The sequence below is a fragment of the Paroedura picta genome, chromosome 10 (genome assembly GCF_049243985.1).
Source record: "Paroedura picta isolate Pp20150507F chromosome 10, Ppicta_v3.0, whole genome shotgun sequence".
NCBI lineage: Eukaryota > Metazoa > Chordata > Lepidosauria > Squamata > Gekkonidae > Paroedura > Paroedura picta.
Genome location: NC_135378.1, coordinates 63800241 through 63819124, shown reverse-complemented (window position 1 = coordinate 63819124; position 18884 = coordinate 63800241). Strand labels below are relative to the sequence as shown.

The following is an 18884-nucleotide window of genomic DNA, read 5'->3' as shown; positions in this document are numbered from 1 at the left end:
GAGGGCGGTGGGCCTGGGAGCCCCTTCGCCCGCCTCGATGGCGGAGCCCCAACTTCTGACCCCGCGTTTCCCTTTCTTCTCCCCCGCATCCCATAAAGTTGCCCCGGACGCCGTGCATTTCCCCTCTGAGCCACGTTCAGCGCCGTCCAGCAATCTTTGCGCAGCCTGTTCTTCAAAGTCGGCTCGAACCCCTCCGGCCCGCCTGACTCTTGGCTCTCGGTAGCTACTTTGCGAAGAGTTCGCCCCCCCCCCTTCCATCTGATGGGGGACAAGAGCTCAGGGTCAGCTCCCGGGGTTTAGCCCTTGTCTGGCTGGTTTAAAGTAGGCATTCAAAATAAACCCCCTCCCAATAACACCCCTCTTTTGTGTTATGTTTTGAAGCTTGTAATTTTTTTTAAAAAAAAATTATTAGCTCAGTTAACATCTGTCGTCCTAGTGTGGTACCCAAGTCAGACTGAGGCTTAATGAAGTTTTCCCTGAGTCGTTGTTGCCCTCTAGTGTTTTCAGAAGCAGAGAGACCCCCTTGCTGGCTGCGCGAATCCAACCGTTAAGTGGTTAATGCCGTCTATATTATTACTAGCCATGAAGGTTTAAAGATAATTCTGAAACCAAGAAATCGTACAGGCCTGGGCTGAGGGGAAAAAAACACAAATACAGGTTGTTACTTAATTAGCATTTGTTTGAATGTTAAGACACTGACAATTAACAATAGTCAAGCTTATAGAAATGTAAAGTGTGCCAAGGTATGATTTTGTCCCATAACATTTTCAAACTCACTTTTAACTGATCTTCTGGTAAATATACATGGGGGGAAATGAGAGAAGAATAGAATCTTACATTTCACCATCTGGGAGTAAATACTGTTGATCTTATGATATGGTTGACACTTGCATACGACTTGAGAATCATTGGCAACAAAATTCTTTACTAAATAGAGAGCAGGAATGTTTTCCTAATTAAATAACATAGAAAAAAAATCATTCCTAAATTTGCAAAGAATTATCTTTAGGTTATTGCCCCACTGATATATTAGAAGTTACATACAGAATAATGATATATTATATTGATGATGCCTTTCTAACAGCTTGGTTAAATATTTGAATATAAGATAGGTTCTTCATATGCCTTATGAAGTAAGTAAATGAGCCTTACAGGATGACAGTATAAGAAAACAATAAATACATTCTATAGATCTCAGTGGTACTTATGAATAATAAATAATAAACAAACAAACAAACAACATATGTATGGAGTGCTACAGTGCAAACCTAAACAGAGTTAACCCCTTAAAACCCTGTTGATTTAAGTGAACTTAAATTGGAGTAACTCTGTTTAGGACTGCAATGCTAATTACTTTGTTTTAAGCCAGTGGTAGTCAAACTGCGGCTCTCCAGATGTCCATGGACTACAATTCCCATGAGCCCCTGCTAGTGAATGCATTTGCTGGCAGTGGCTCATGGGAATTGTAGTCCACTGACATCTGGAGGGCCGCAGTTTGACTACCCTTGTTAAGCAAAACGGAGGCCCATTCCTGCCAAGCCAGTGTGTAAATGCCTGAGTTAGTATGTACAAATGCTATATAACTGGAATGCCTCTTCTTACTTAAAGCAATGTCATCATGGTGTTGCATGTAGATTCTCTAGTAAAATATTCATGGTCGTTTATTCATCTCCTTAATTAAGTTATTTAACACGTTAATAGGTCAGGGTATGGCAACAAGCTGAGATCGCAACTGAAAGATACATGCCTGTGATTTAATAAAACATGAATTCTGCTTGGCTGAACACAGCCCAGTGGACTAAATTGTTTCCAATCTGAATAGTTCTTATTTCAGCAGCTGTATAATGTGATCTAGATAGAAGATTGGATTTGGATACTTGGCTGTGAAGCTTGAAGATGGGCCTTGAGCAACTTGTCACTAATCAGATAAACGTTTCTTGCAAGATTGCTATTTAAACGAACAGAATATTAACAAACAAGGCAATCTCTCACAGCTGTGAGAACTGCCCCGACTCAGTAGATGTTAATCTGTTGTCACTGTGCCAGGTATGAAAGGGGGCCCTGCACAGCACCCTTTTGAACAGGGTTGAACATGTGTTGGATCAGGATAAACCATTGTAGATTTGTGTGGGTAGTATGGTATAGAAGGCCTTCCATCCTTCCGAGATCAGTAAAATGAGTACCCAGCTTGCTGGGGGGTAAACGGTAATGACTGAGGAAGGCACTGGCAAACCACCCCGTATTGAGTCTGCCATGAAAACGCTAGAGGGCGTCACCCCAAGGGTCAGACATGACTCGGTGCTTGCACAGGGGATACCTTTTATGATATAGAAACATTGTTAGACTTCTAGACTAACCCCTTTGATATGTTCATCTTTTCTCTCATTTTGATCTATAAAAAGTAGGGGTATGATTTGACTTCTATGATCAGGTTGGAAGGGTTAAATATATTTTTAGATCTCTCCCATTGAAATCATCCAGTATTAAAAGTGCTGATTTCTACCCGAATCATACCATAAATGATTTTGGTATATCTTATCTTGCCATGTCATTTTTTCCTCTTGCTTAATGTAATTAAATAATTTGGATTTCAGTGTCCATTCAGTCTGAATGAACTGGGAACTATTTATAGTAGTCTGCATTTTATTCTCCGTTTTGTAATTTGTAATTAATATATTCTTTTGAGCCATATGGTGCGTAATATGTCAGAATGCTGTTGATTAGATAAGTAGAAATATGATTATTTGATGGAGAACTGAAAAATCTTGTGTCTGTATTATTTCAGTGACAGAGAGGGGAAAGAGTACACAGCTTAGCAAGTGACCCTCAACAGGCAGTGCTTGGCATCTCTGCTGCAGCAAGCCTGCTCCATCTGGCCTCTTCTCTCTTTGCACTGGGACATTAAATATATCAGTGGTCCTACTGAAAAGGGAATACACAGTCTGGCAATTTGGCTATCCGGTTGTCAGCAGTGAGGAGAGTGAGACAGGAGGAAAGGAAATGGAAGCAAGGTTCATAATGTGTGGGTGAGATGCCACCCCAGGGTATTGCTCTGTCAAAAGAGATAAAACCACCTCCAAATTAACTGTATTTTATCTTTCTGTGTATATTGCCTTAGGAATCGTTCCTTATCAAAAAGCAGTATAGAAGTCAAATAACTAACAGGTTCCACCCAAGGGAAATCCAAGTTGATTAGACTCCACATAGAGGGAAAAAAGGAAATAATTTGCTTGCATTTTCATTTTAAAGAATGTACTATGTTTAAGTGCAATGAATCTCATTGCAGAGATGGTTAAAATGTTCAGAACAGCAAACATAGTGGATATGTTTGCCATCACATTTTTACTTACCTTCGTAACAGCAAGAGCTTCAGACTTTTGAAGACAGATTTAGGCATATATGACATTTTCCTTACATTTCAGTCAACTCGCCTGACAATGTCATAAAGAAGTCATCAGCCTTCAAGGTAACTGAAATCAGACAATGCTGATTTTTGTAAATTGTGGTTTTCTATAAGGGAAAAAAAGGTAGAATATTGCTCTTTTGAGCTTGTTGAATACTCAAACACACCCCTTAACTGTGGTTAAGTGATTGAAAGCTATCTGTAGTCTCTTGTGCTGGTTACCTCCAGTGTTTCTCTTCTCCCATGTGAATTCTCTGTTCTCTCACACTCTATAACCATGACTAATGTTTATACTGGCACTTCTCTTTACTACAAGCAGGGGAGCTGTAAGGACTTGTGGTAAGCATCTCATTTTCCCTTCACCTTTCCTGAAATCTCCCATGAGAGCCAGTTTGGTGTAGTGCTTAGGAGTTCAGACTTCTAATCTGGCAAGCCAGGTTTGATACTGCACTCCCCCACATGCAGCCAGCTGGGTGACCTTGGGCTCCCCACAATGTTGATAAAGCTGTTCTGACCAAGCAGTGATATCAGGGCTCTCCTAGCCTCATCCACCTCACAGGGTGTCTGTTGTGAGAGAGAAAAGGGAAGGTGACTGTAAGCCTCTTTGAGCCTCCTTCAGGTTGACAAAAGTGGCATATAAGAACCAACTCTTCTTCATAGTCTCTGCCCTTTTCTGGGTGCAGAGTCAACATATGCTGCCGAAAAAGCCGTGTTAGCGAGATGCGGAAGAAAGTGGAGCTTCCCGGGACCAGGGCGCAACTAGAAGCGGCTCCAGAGTAGCCGCGTGCATAATCGGATACTCTGGGGTTTGCCGCCATTGCGTTCCATCCCGTGCGTAAGCGGTTTGATTCGCTTCTTCCTCCTTCTTCCTCCTTCACGTTTTCCATACTGCTGTTTCAGTGGCCGTGCATAATAGGCCATCAAAATCACAAGATGTCATAGTCCCATTGTATACAGCACTGGTCAGACCACACCTGGAGTACTGTGTTCAGTTCTGGAGGCCTCACTTCAAGAAGGACATAGATAAAATTGAAAGGGTACAGAGGAGAGTGACAAGAATGATCTGGGGCCAAGGGACCAAGCCCTATGAAGATAGGTTGAGGGACTTGGGAATGTTCAGCCTGGAGAAAAGGAGGTTGAGAGGGGACATGATAGCCCTCTTTAAGTATTTGAAAGGTTGTCACTTGGAGGAGGGCAGGATGCTGTTACCGTTGGCTGCAGAGGAAAGGATGTGCAGTAATGGGTTTAAACTACAAGTACAACGATATAGGCTAGATATCAGGGAAAATTTCACAGTCAGAGTAGTTCAGCAGTGGAATAGGCTGCCTAAGGAGGTGGTGAGCTCCCCCTCAATGTCAGTCTTCAAGCAAAGGTTGGATACACACTTTTCTTGGATCCTTTAGGATGCTTTGGGTTGATCCTGCATTGAGCAGGGGGTTGGACTAGATGGCCTGTATGGCCCCTTCCAATTCTATGATTCTATGTTTCTTTCTTTCCTTTCTACCAGCCAATCTGCCTTTTTTCTTCCCCCTTGTCTTTGGATATATAGATGTCTATTTACTTTTGTATAATCTGCCTTTCACCACTATTGGGACTTAAAGCAGCAAACATTATACTTCTCTCCTCAATTATGTTCTCACATCAGTCACTCAGAGATCTTTCATAGTAGAGCAGTATTTTGAACCTGGTTCTCCTAGGTCAGTGGTTCTCAACCTGGGGGGTCGGGACCCCTTTGGGGGTTGAATGACCCTTTCAGAGGGGTTGCGGCAGGGCAAGCAGTTTGGCCGGGGGGGGCACCATCCACACAACAGCCTTGCAGTGTACATTGAGATAGAGTGTTTGTCTGTCTGGAACAGTGGGAAAGAGCAAGATTGGCATAGTGGGGTAAGAGGCAGAACTGAACTGAGAAACCCCGGGGGGGGGGGTGGACCAATTTATATACCATCATGAACAATAGAACTTCAGGCCATTGGTCAGTTTCAGTTTAATTTCTGTGAAAGAATACTTGCATAATTTTATGGTTGGGGGTCACCACAACATGAGGAACTGTATTAAAGAGTCGCAACATTGGGAAGGTTGAGAACCACTGTCCTAGATCCTAGTGTGCAACTCTAACCATAATACTATACTAGATGTTGTGAAGTGGCTGTGGTTTAACATTACCAAGCATTCAGTCCTGGTTGAGTCATGCAAGTTGTGTGGCCTGGCCTCTCCTCAAAGGTCAAAGCAGACCTGGAAAGAACCCTGCCCATCCTCCTGCCTTTACTGACAAAAACTAAGACTTATTCTGACAGTACTGCTGTTTTGCCTAGCAGAAGTCAAAGAGGACATTTATTTCTTAAAGTGACAAAGGGATTAACCACCCCAGGATATCATCTATGTTTAGATTTTACATTTTTCTGTAATTCTGGAGCTTTTTTCATGCTTGTAAAAAGATCTATTATATTTGTTAATGGCCCCAGTCTTTGGGGTTATGTATCCACAGATTTAGCCAGAATATGAAGTAGTATAAATAACACTTTTTGGTAAGTGCCAGCCATGGTTAATGCCAGTACCAGTGTGAGAACCAGTTCTAATTAAGGCTGTCATTTGGAAGAGATTTGTCTCTCAGCAATAAGTATAGAATTTATAAACTATTCATAATCACATGAAAATGGCTCATAGCCTGAGAATGTTATATTCATCGAAAGAATTATAAGTGTTAACAGTGATTCTGACCTCAAGCATACTTACCAGAATATATGTTTCATCAAAATCATTAAGTCTTGTTGCTAAGCAAATATTTTAGGAATAGAAGTCTACTGGATGGATATGGAGTTAATCTGTTTCAAGCCCACCTTTCTCACTGAGACTCTAAGTGGGTTACAGAGTAGAAAGAGGGAGAAATAAATAACCATGCAGTGTAAGACATCCAATGAACAATGCAAAATTTAATAACAATATTAACAGCAAACTGACCAGGATGATATTGTGTGAGCAGTATGTGTGACTACAAAGACATACGTAATTTATTTAATGTTTATATCCCAGTTTTCTCCCTGTGGGTTGTTGTTGTTAGGTGCGAAGTTGTGTCTGACCCATCACGACCCCATGGACAATGATCCTCCAGGCCTGTGGGTATCCAGAGCAACTTATAGCAACAAATTCAGTATAGATAAACCACCCCCCCAAAAAAGCATGAGTCATGTTGATGTCCCCATTCACAGAATTATAATGTGTCATTTTTAAAAAAAAACCTTGGATTTTAATTATTACAAATATATATATTTATTTTAATGTCCTAGGTACAAGGAAAGTTTGTTTGTGGAAAGTGGGTTATTGAGGCTGTTGAGGTGTAAAGGACTACATGGGAGAAGGGTACGTCAATGGAAGATAAGCTGAATTGTTGTCCTTAGCAAAACTGTCTCTGGGTCTTTTTTATTCTCTCTTGCTCTCCAAAAAATTACTCATTGTTTCTCTTATTGGACCATATTGCTCTGCTTGTACAAACCTCATGCTGTTGTTTGCAATTTAGAATCCCCTTGCCCCTGTTTGTGTGAGGCTGTTCCAAGATCCTGTTGAGATCTCTGTCTGGCAGAAAAGGACAAAGATGTGTAGTCTGTGAACAAAACACTGTTTATAAAGAATATATGAGGAAGCATGGAGACTAATTCTGTGTTGGTTAAACATTTGGCTCTGTCTCTATGGCTGTGATGTGGTATCCAATGTGATTCTCTCAGGCTGCCATGTTTTGGTCTGTCTGTGTAAGTCAAGTAGGCTGGCCTGGCCTGATGTTATTTCAGGAGACCTCCTGCCCTGGACTTATCATTCCCTGCTGTCACTTCAGAGGACAGAGTTTTTTGTGAATCTTAGAATGTCAAGGCAACACAATGATATAACTTCCACTTTGGAAAGTGATATCATGGCATCAGCACAATGCCAATAAGGTAGCTCCTGGCCCTAGGGCATCCCTAAAATCAAATGATATGGCAAAAGTTAAACAGCAACTTAGTAGTTTTTTAAGTAGTCTTTATACCAATTAGATATTCTTTAGCTGAGAAATTATACCCAGGAATTTGTACATCTAGGGCTCAGTCGCTTAGATTAGATTGAGTGTTCCCTTAGTGCCTACCCTTAGTCTCTTAGCTGCCAGGTCAAAACTTTTATTTTCACTCAGGCTTTTAATTAAGGAGTTAAACCTTTAACATTATTTTTATAATCTGGTTCTAGCCAGAAATGTGCTAGTATGTTCTTTTAAGGCTGCTCAGATTGAGTTTATAATTGGTACACACTTTAATATTTTTATCTTAGATGGTTTTATTTTGTAATGTACAATTTCTGGAGAGACAGCATAGAAATTCTCTAGATAAATTATAAGATGTTGTTTCTCCACTCTGCACTGGGATGTTAACATAGTATGTAGAACCTTAAACTTTCCATTTTAAATTCCAGGACTTCATTTTAAATTGACTTTATTCCCTAAATATTAAAAAAAGATTTTTATAATCATCACATATGCTGACTTTCCACTCCAGCCTGTGGTTTTGTACATAAAATGCCCTTTTAAATTTAGAAGACTTTTAATGTGTTCTGGCATGAACAGAAGAGTACATGGTATGCTACTTTATCTATTTTTATGCACATGGCACAGTTATCTAGAAATGATAGTGCAGATTATATTCAAACTTCATCTTAAATTCAATTAAAATCATTATCAAACTTATTTTATGTATTTATTTATATTTATATGGTCACAGACCGGGATATCCTCATAGAACTAATTTTTGTTGTTGAGAAAATTATGAAACTCTCTATCACAACTTTTTTTGTTTTGCGTGGAAAGAGATAAGAGAGCATGTTTACAAAGCATTCAGTGTAATTCTGTGAACTATTAGGAGATTAAGGAAATACAGAGGAAACCATAATGGTGATCTTCAGTACAAATCCAATTTTGTGTCATAATTAGAGGGTGAATATTGGGTTATAAGCTATTAATGTCATCTCTGTGTTTCCAATATTTGCAGATAATGAATGGCAAGTTGACCTCTCCAGTTCATCCACTTTCAGGTCATCACTCAGTAAAAGCTACACACTTTCTCCTAGATCAGTGGTTCTCAACCTGGGGGTTGGGACACCTTTGGGGGTTGAACAACCCTTTCAGAGGGGTTGCAGCATGGCAAGCAGCTTGGCCGGGGGAGCGCCATCAACAAAACAGCCTTGTGGGGTAGAATGAGATAGAGTGTTTGTCTGGAGCAGCGGAAAAAAGTGAGATCGCCATGGTGGGACAATAGGCAGACCTGAACTGAATAACCTCCAGAAAAAAAAAACAATTTATATACATTCATGAACAATGGATCTTCACACCATTGTTCAGTTTCGGTTTAATTTCTGTGAAAGAACACTTGCATAATGTTATGTTTGGGGGTCACCAGAACATGAGGAGTTGTATTAGAGGGTCATGGCATTAGGAATGTTGAGATCCACTGTCCTACTTCATTTCTTTTTACTTTGGAAAGCAATAGCCATAGAAGAGCTTTTACCTTGCCAAGGTGCATGGTGCTACCCTCTGCAGTACTGGCTGGGAGGTATAAACAAATCCCTTTCCATGAAAGACTTGCCATGCAACTCTAGCCAAGTAGAAGATGTAGAGCATGCTCTTCTGAGCTATTTCTTTTATGCTAAGGCCTGAGCTAGGTTCATCTTCCCTCTGGTGACATTTGGGTCAGCCCAAATAACTGTAAACAACACAGCCATAGTTAACGAACTGTCGTCTGATGAATCACTAGTATTTAACAAATCAGTAGCCAGCTTTTGTCTAATAGTTCACAGAGTTTGTAGAACTGATAGGGCATGATTGGTGAACTGAGAATTGAGAATATCTACCTGTATTCTTCTTAAGTCCCGTTAATATTTTTCCTATTATCTAGATAATTTACATTTTAGTCCTAGCTTACTTTTTAAAAAAATTATTCTCGATTCTCCTTACCAATTGCTAACAACTTGTTACTTTTTTTGCCTGTTAGTGGGAAGTTTCTTCTTATTTACTGCTTTCAGTTTTTGCTCTGGTGTTACACCATAATAAATTACTATAATAACATTTGCATTGTGAATGGTTAGTTCAGTCTCTTTTGACAGCAGAACTTCCATCCATAGTTGCCAGTAGGGTTGCCAACTTTTAAGCTACAAATCTGGCAAAGGGTGTCCAGAAGCAAAGCTGAGGAGTCACAGGGTGAAATGAAAGGATCATGGGATATAGCCACCTGAAATTATTAATCATCCAAGTGCACAGTATTGTCTGTTTTTATGAGGGAAAGGGAAGCAAAAAAGATAACCAAAGACAGCTGAACTAGGGTGACCCGATGTCCACTTTTTTGGTGTCTGTCCTCTTTCAAGGTCTTTAAAAAAATGATGAAAATGCCATCTTTTAGGTTGGAAGGTTAGGAATATTCCTACAAAAGAGCAAGAGTCCAGTATCACCTTAAAGACTAACAGCACTTGTGGCAGATATTTGAAGAAGTGAGAAGTGACTCACGAAAACTCATACCCTGCCACAAATTTTGATAGTCTTTGAAGTGCTACTGAGTTCTTACTCATTTCTACTGCTACAAACTACTATGACTACTAGGGATGTGCAAAAAAAAAATCAGCATTTTTAAATTTGAGTCTATTTAAAAAAAATCCCAGAACTTAATACTGGTATGGTATTTGTATCTGGCATTTTTTAGACATTCCGATTGTTGGGGGGCCCAAAACACCCAAGAAGAAAAGTACCAATTTTTAAAAGTCAGCCCAACCCTGGGGCTGGCTCAGCTTTTCCTGAAGTGTGGTTTCAACTGGTCCAGAGGAGTAGCTGGCCCCAGGATCTGCATATGGCAGAACTGTCTGGGAGCTCACAGCTGCCACCATCCTGGCTGATCCTGGGTTGCTCCTCCTGCAGCTTAGTTTGAACCAAGGTGCAAGAGGAGTCAGCGCCAACCAAGGTGTCATGGAGCTCTCAGCTCCTGCTGCCCTGGCCAATCCCACTGCTATGGACCCAGCTGATCTTTGGCATAGCTGAATATGCCTGAATAAATGACTTTATTCAGGCTCAGCTATACCGGATTCTCTGATCTGTATTCAGCTTAAATAATACCCCTCAAATTCCGGTAAGGTATTTTTGGGGTATTTTTTTCCAGCTAGGTTTATATCAAATATTCACATCTAATGCACCCCTCTGGCTACCCATCTTGATCTGTGTCCATGAAAATAATCCTAGTTAATAGCAATTATCACAGCTTAAATAGTAGGAGTATTTAAAATGAGATTTGTCATAGTGATCACTTCAGTCAGGAAATGTGTCCTCTTTTTTGCTTTTCAAAATACAGTAACCCTAGCCAAACTGTTTTGAAAAGTCTGTTTCTGAGTTCAAAAGCCTGGAGTTAACATTGGCTTTGCATATGTCTTGAAGTTGGAGTTTAGCAAATTGCTTTGTCTTAAAAGGCACTAACTAGGCGTCTCTAATTCCTTTCATTATATTAAATATTTTAAATCCTTTTCTAGCCAGGAGTGGGGGTGAGTAGTCATCCTAGTGGAAAACTTGCCAGATGGTTACCAAAGACAGAAACGATACAGCTATATGTATTGCTGGGTTAAGTGCATTGGATGAGTCTGGTTGCTTTTACCTTCTAAGTACATCATCAACATAAAGAATATTTCACATTACAAGGATGAACAAAATGATGTGTATCTTTTACTTAAAATACTAATATAGAGTGACTGGACTTTCATGCTGTACTCAGAACTTGAATCCTCAGGAAAATTTCTGGGAAACTATTTGGAGAGGTCATCTAAGGATATGGAGCAAGGTGTTAACAATATACAGATGACATCCATCTCTGTTACAGGGCTTGAAAGATCCTTGCTGGCTATTGGGGTTGTCAGTTTACTTGGTGGTCAGAGACCCCTGCTGCTGCTTGAATGAGAAGTGCTAGGGAAGTGGGTGGAAGAACTCAATCAACCCTGTAGCATCACTTTTGAGTTTAACATCAAGTTTTCAGAGTTCTGTCCTAATACAGATCAACAAACAACAACTCAGTTGATCACATTATATTGTTAGCTTGTTAGCTGTTTAGTAGTTTATGTGTTTTATGGGTTTATTGTTTATATTTACTACCCTGTACACCTCCCCAACATGACTGCAGCCTATAAATGTAAATATAAATAAATAAGCACATATATATTTACATTTAAAATGCATTTTATAGCCTGTTTCAACAACTTCTACCCTCAAGTGGTTCCGGGGAATGCATCTGCAATGATATTCTCCTTCCTTTTTATGTGCACTATGTCATCAATACAAGCAAGAATAAAATTTTTGTCCTCATTAACAATTTACCCACCAACCTTTTTAACATGGGTGGAACTTCCCTAAAATCACCAGTTTCATTTTCAGATGGTACTAAGGATCCATTCTCACTTTCTATAGTGAAAATAAAATGTGCAGCCCCTGTGGTTTCCACTAGTTCATCCACCCTTTGGCAACAGGCACACATCAAGGCATATAGCTTTGTTTAACCTTCAATAGCCAACATACAATCTTACCTTCTGATCAGGCTTTAGTCCTCATCAGTTATTTTAGTCTAAAAGACTTTCTAATGGTAAAATTCCAAAGTCCATGCTTTAGCATTCCTTTAACCTCCCTGTTGATACTGTTGGCATTTGGGTTAGTTACCCTGCGAGATGGCTGAGCTAACTGGGAAATTTGAAAAGATAGATACTTCATTAACATGCCATTGCTAGTCTTTAGTTAGTGCCAAATTTATCTCACCAACCATGCTACATTTGGTTTTCTTCCCCCAACTTGTCAATGCAATTTCTTCGTTTTGCCCTCCTCTGATTATAAGGACCAGTTTACCTCCATCATTGTAAAGATTAAACAGGTTTATATGAAACATTTTATACTGCCCATCAGAATTTATTTATTATTGTATTTATATACCACCCTCCCCTAAGGCTCAGGTGGTTTTCATTTAAAATCTTGTATACAACTTTGAAAATCCTTCCCAAGCTACTTCCAGCTTGTGATTTCTCTAAGACAATCAGTTAAAACCTGCCTCCCTAACCTGTCTGAGCCTTTGCTTTCAGAGGTGACATAGATGATGACTAAAGGCAGGGCATATTCTGTAGTGGCTCTTTGCCTTTGAAATATCCTTGCCTTTAAGGCATACTTGCACTTTGCCTTTGAAATATCCTTGGTCTTAAGGCATAACTGTGTGCCTGCCTTACTGCCTTTAGGTGCCAGGCCAAAACATTTCTTTTTTGTCCAGGCTTTTAACTATTCTCCAAAAATCTTTTAAAACTATTTTATAGTCTGCTTCTGGTCTGCAATCTAGTTTTAATGACTGCTTTGGTTCCTATACTTGTAAGCCACAAGGATTTTATTTCTAAGCCACTTTTAAGAGTACTTTGGAGAGGCTGTATAAAAATCTCTTAATTAGATAAATAGAATTCAGTGAGTAGGTTTAGAGCAGTAGCTGTTTACTGTATTACAGGCTTTTGTTATTTTTTCCCTGATGCAGTCAACAAAGAATGTCCAAATCTCTTCATAATGCTGGTTTGGGCCTGCTTTTTTGGGTAGCTAATTAGCTGGATACGTCCTTTTATATCCTTGTACCTTCCTAGATCAGGATGCTTAGAGCCAGCTTGACACATAATACTAATAAATAATGCCTTTAAAGCAATAAGTAGCCACAACAATATGAATCCACCATTAACAATTCTAAAACAATTGCTTGTAATTCCTAAAAGAGGTAATTTTGTGAACTACGGTACTTCACCTACCACTGTTAAGAGTGGGCATGTCTAGCCTCTTTATCCTATCCTATCTTTATCCGTGGTTCCTCTATATATTTGTGAAACAGCCTGGAGGGTAGAACGTGTCCGGCTGTCTGAGTTGGAATAGGGCCAATCAGGATGCGCTGGCTGTACACTGATTGGCCCTGCCCCTACAGATCCCACCCTCCCTCCCTGGATGCTAGCCATGTTCCTCTCAGATGCGCCAGGGACAGAGAGGGACACACAGAGCCCTGCCAGACCGAACACAAACCCTCATTCCCTCCTATTGCTCCTGCTGCGAGGGAGGCAGAGAGACACACAGAGAGAGCTGCCCCAAGCTGTTGACAGAAACACAGAGCCACCCCTGCTGCGATGGAGGGAAAGAGGGAGAGACAGAGAGCTGCCCCAAACTGCACACCAGCCCTCCTTCCCTCTTACAAACCAGTCCTAATTACCTGCTATGCCTCCTGCTGCGAGGCACATGAGACACGCAGTGAGAGGGAGAGAGAGACACACACAAATATCTGCACCTCCCGGTGGCCCCTGGGTCCTAGCGCCCATTGCATTCCTGCTTGAAATGGGCTTTCTTGCTACTTACTAATAAAACTGAGATTATATTACCATAAAATGTATGCTATAAGCTTCCCTTAAAACACATGCCCCATTCTATCAAGAGGAGAGCTTCCGTGTCCATAACCATTTGGATTTGCATCCCATACAAATCATGGTGCTTATTTGGGCCCCAGGGAGGTGACTGAGACCCTGGAGAACTGCTGCCAGTCAGACCTTGATGGACTGATGGTCTGACACAGTATAAGGCAGTTGCCCGTGTTCATGTGAGTGGTTACATCCTTTGATGAGCATACATGAATGGGCCACCAGTTCTTGCATTTAAGTAGTTGCTTATGGCTTGGAATTCAATTTGGATTAATGCCAGCTTGGAATTATTATATTTTAAAATGTCAAGTGTTGAAATGGGAACTAAATCATACTTCTGCAGTTGTACAAAGGCCATGAGTTGCTTATGAGTTGATTTGGCCAGAAACTGTTTCTAAAAATTGCTTGCCATAATTTGTATTAATTTTAACACATGTTAAAGTCTCTTCATTCTTTTTGTTTTCTTCCAGCATACATTTTCTGTAACTTGTGATGAGGACAGATACACGCGCTGCGATGGTGACATAAGCTACTAAACTGGACTGAAATTTGCAACCACTTTCCTTAATCTAAATGTCGCTGCACTTGGAAGCTATCTAAGGCATGACTTACACCATGACTTTTATTGTGAAACTTCATAGACATTTTCAACGAACAGTTATATTGCTGGCCACTTTTTGTATGGTGAGCATTGTCATTTCGGCATACTATTTGTACAGCGGCTACAAACAGGAAAATGAGCTTTCAGAAATGTCTTCAGAGGTGGAATGCGGAGACCTTCCTGTGCTGCCTCTCAACAAATTAGCGCAGTGGAAGACGATTAAGTCCGGTGATCCTACTCGGACTGATCCTGTGGTGCTGGTGTTTGTGGAAAGCCAGTACTCAACACTTGGTCAAGATATAATAATGGTTTTAGAGTCCAGCAGATTCCTGTATCATATAGAGATTGCTTCTGGAAAAGGCGACCTTCCCGTTCTTATAGATAAAAACAAAGGCAAATATGTTCTTGTTATATATGAAAATATTTTTAAATATGTTAATATGGATTCCTGGAATCGAGGCCTTTTAGATAAATACTGTGGAGAATTTGGTGTAGGTGTCATTGGATTTCATAAGAGTAGTGAGAACACTTTGCAGACTTCTCAGTTAAAAGGTTTTCCTTTCCACATCCATGGCAATGTGGGTATCAAGGACTGTTGCATCAACCCCCATTCTCCTCTACTCCATGTGACTAAACCATCTAAGTTTGATAAAGGTCCTTTGCCTGGAAATGACTGGACAGTTTTTCATATAAATCATTCAGCCTACCAACCTGTTATACTGGCAAAAGTCAAAGCTCCTGAAAACCTCTCCCCACCTATCATAAAAGGTGCTCTCCATGCAACTGTAGTTCATGACTTGGGTATTCATGATGGGATTCAACGCATTCTTTTTGGCAATAATTTGAATTTCTGGCTGCACAAACTCATCTTTATAGATGCTGTTTGTTTCCTCTCTGGAAAGAGACTTACATTGTCTTTGGATAGATATATTCTTGTTGACATAGATGACATCTTTGTTGGAAAGGAAGGAACAAGGATGAAGGCCAATGATGTTCAGGTAAAGTATATACAATATGGTTTTGGTTGTATTCAGTTAATCTGTTACTACAGTCTTTTCTTTGATTGACAGTTACTAATTTCTTAGTGGCATAGATGTGTCTGAGAAAATGCCTAATAAATGGCATACTGAAGTCCCTTGCATATCCCATTTTCTAGTACACACAGTTCCTTTTCCTTAGACTCAGTTTTCATGATACACAGGCATCCAACTCTAGTAGAAGAAAAAGGAAAATCCACATGTGGATAGACTGTTGTGTGAATAGCGTAATATAAAAGCCTAAAAGGAAAATATGAGGTTGTAGGGGTTTTTATATCTGTGTATTCAGTGTGAATCTGCATTGGGAGAATTAAAACAAAGATTTATTCTTATGGATTTCCTCTCACTTTTGTCCCACATGAAACTCCTCACCGCCAACCTTAAAAACAAGTCTCTGTCTCCCCTCCCATGGCTCACTCAGGATTCTAACCCTCCTTACTCAGCACTCGAATCACTCCGTGGGCTTTTTGGATGCCCCTTTCTGTACCATTCCCAGCTTCTGCACTAGTCCTTTTGAAATACAGCCACTAGAATTCCACACAGTATTTCAAATGGGATTTCAAATACATAGAGATTGCGGTGTTTTTGTTCTTGTTATTTTTGTTTTTGTTATTTTTCCAATATTAAACATAGTGTTCTCAGTACCTTTCCTGATGATTCCTATCATAACATTAGCCCGTCTCTGCCCCTGCTCCTCACTGTTGCTGCCAGTCTCTTTCTTATGTTAATTACCTCTGGCCGTTGTCCTGGCGGGTTTCCTCCTGTGTGCAGAGGTCTCATAAGTTAGCATGACAGACTTTGAAAGTGGAGGATGGCAAATGGTAATAAAACATCCTTTTAGGTTCCCCACACAAACAGCTTCAATTGTCTTTGAAGAACAGACATTCTGATGCATTCCCCATTTCACTCAGGCTAGGAGACCTTAAGATGCCCCTGGACTCTCGTGTTGGGTTTTTTTTTCATGCAACAGAGAGAAAGCCAGAGCTATCGCTCCCCTCTGCTCCTTTCCTGTGGGTCAGGCTGCCATCAAAGTCAAAGAGCAATGCCTTGAGAGAACAAAAAAGTCAAGAATATGGAAATCTTACAATCCCTTGCTAGGAGATTCCCCCTCACACACACTCAAATAATGAGGGTTTCCTTGTATTCATGTTATACTTCAGAACTGTACCTTTCATGTCTCAATCTGCCCTGGCAAGATCAGCTGCAGTCTGGAGATTGTTGCTTTTCTGGCCAGTGCCAGAATCCTAAAGTGCTACTTCATGTTCATCGCCTGCAATCATGCTTATCCGGCTCTGGAAGGCAGCTGTTCTTTAAAGGGAGGAGGATGGTCTGAATTGGGCCACATCCAGCTGCCTGCCTTTGAGTGGTGGGGTTCCTTGGCAGGCAGGGAAAGTAGATAGGAAAATTTGATGCTTTCTGGCAACATGGATATTCCAATAGATAAGAGGCATTGATGTAAAAAAAAGTCATTTCCAAGTGGCAAGATGAAATCCCAAGCATTTTCTTAGCAGAATAATTAACTGGTGTATTTCAGTCCAACAAAGCATGCTTATCAAAATAGTTAAACAAATTCAGGATAATATTGGCCTAATGAGATCCCCTTCAGAGGCAACCCAGTCAGAACCCACTGCCCCAAAGAAGGGGCTGCAATCAGCCTGTATTACTGTGCAGACTCCCAAACAGAAGCAAAAGGAAGCTGCAGCCCGGGCCAAGGTTCTATTTGGCTAAATACCTGCTTGGTTTCTGCAGAGGTAGGCAGACCAGAGGGGCTAAGCGGGCCAGGCGAGAACTACATCACATGTGCTGGTGTCTTCCTGACCAGAGAAACCCATGTGCTTACCAGTCTTCCTGATCACTCACTGACTGCACCTTCTATTGTACTGACTGCTCTTTCAAAACCTCTTTCATTGGAGCATGGGCAGCCCTATCTTACAGTTAGGGGTGCCAGTCTCCAGATGGGACCTGGAATTACAGCTCATCTCTAGACTACAAATCAGTTCCCTTCCCCAGGCACCATCCCCAAATCTCCAGTAGTTTCCCAGCAGTGAGGTGTTCTGGGGTCAAATAAGAAAGAGTTTTTTAAATCTCACTACTGTTAAAAGAAAGAGCCTCTTGTGGCACAGAGTGGTAAGGCAGCCGTCTGAAAGCTCTGCCCATGAGGCTGGGAGTTCAATCCCAGCAACCGGCTCATCCCCTGTGCAAGCACCGGGTTATGTCTGACCCTTGGGGTGATGCCCTGTAGCGTTTTCATGACAGACTCAATAAGGGGTGGTTTGCCAGTGCCTTCCCCAGTTATTACCGTTTACCCCCCAGCAAGCTGGGTACTCATTTTACCGACCTCGGAAGGATGGAAGGCTGAGTCAACCTTGAGCCGGCTGCTGGGATTGAACTCCCAGCCTCATGAGCAGCGCTTCAGACTGCATGTTTGCTGCCTTACCACTCTGCACCACAAGAGGCTCTGAATTAAGGAAAAATGACATAACAGACCTATTGTTAAGGGAGTTAAAAGTATTAAGAAATACATTCTGTAAAGGAAATGTTTATTATTTTTAGCACTTTCAAGATGGAGATTAATTCTGAAACAGTGATATCCACTTAAATAGTTGTTTTGTTAACAACTGAAACAATGCTCTTTAAGAACCTTAATCTATTTCTAAAGTTAATGCGTCTATTAAATATCTTGTTAGCAGTGAATGTTGCAATGCATTTTCATGACTGTAAGTACAGATTAATTTATGTTTCAAAGTACAATGAGTTAATGAAGTTAAGTGAATGTTAATAATCTGAAAAAACTAGTATTCATTGTGTTAAATTTCTGTGTAAATTCCACATTAGTAAATAGCATGTTTGCTCATATTTTGTGAGATACAAGCAGGTTGAATAGGGAAAGTGAACATATTTGGCACCAGAATTCTGTGCAGTTACTGCAGTTTAGGTTTATTGGAACAGGGTTTTGCTGTTGGTTAAGGGTCAGACATGACCCGGTGCTTGCACAGGGGATACATTTACTTTTATTGTAGGATAGCATCCCAGTATACTCCTAAGAAATCTGTACAACTTGTGTGATTGCCTTCTTAGGTTAGTTACATGTCTTTACCACTCTGCAGCTGTGGCACCAGAAAATATTTGCCCCATATTACCATAAGAGGAATAGCAAAGGAGGATGGCCAGGCACAGTACTGCATTTGCCACCCATGGGAACGTGTACTATGAAATCCAAAGATCAATGAATGCAGCAGCCCCAGGCCAAGCTCCTTCAGAATGCACCAAGGAAAACAAAAATAGGAGAAGCTGAAGCCTGAATTGGCCACAGTTATTCTGTAGCAGCCTGGTTCTCTTGTGTTTTGCCTTCTGACGTATGTTCGAAGCAAAAGAACTGGAATCCATAGACCCA

At 40.7% G+C, this 18884-nt stretch overlaps 1 protein-coding gene across 1 annotated transcript in view; it reads left to right on the top strand.

Moving 5' to 3' along the window:
• Positions 1–18884, top strand: part of LOC143819185 (bifunctional heparan sulfate N-deacetylase/N-sulfotransferase 3) — a 71421-nt gene that overhangs the window by 438 nt on the left and 52099 nt on the right. Inside the window, exon 2 of the mRNA XM_077300458.1 lies at positions 14323–15451. Coding sequence (XP_077156573.1) covers positions 14456–15451 — 996 coding nt within the window. The 5' untranslated portion in view covers positions 14323–14455. The remainder of the gene's footprint in view (positions 1–14322; positions 15452–18884) is intronic.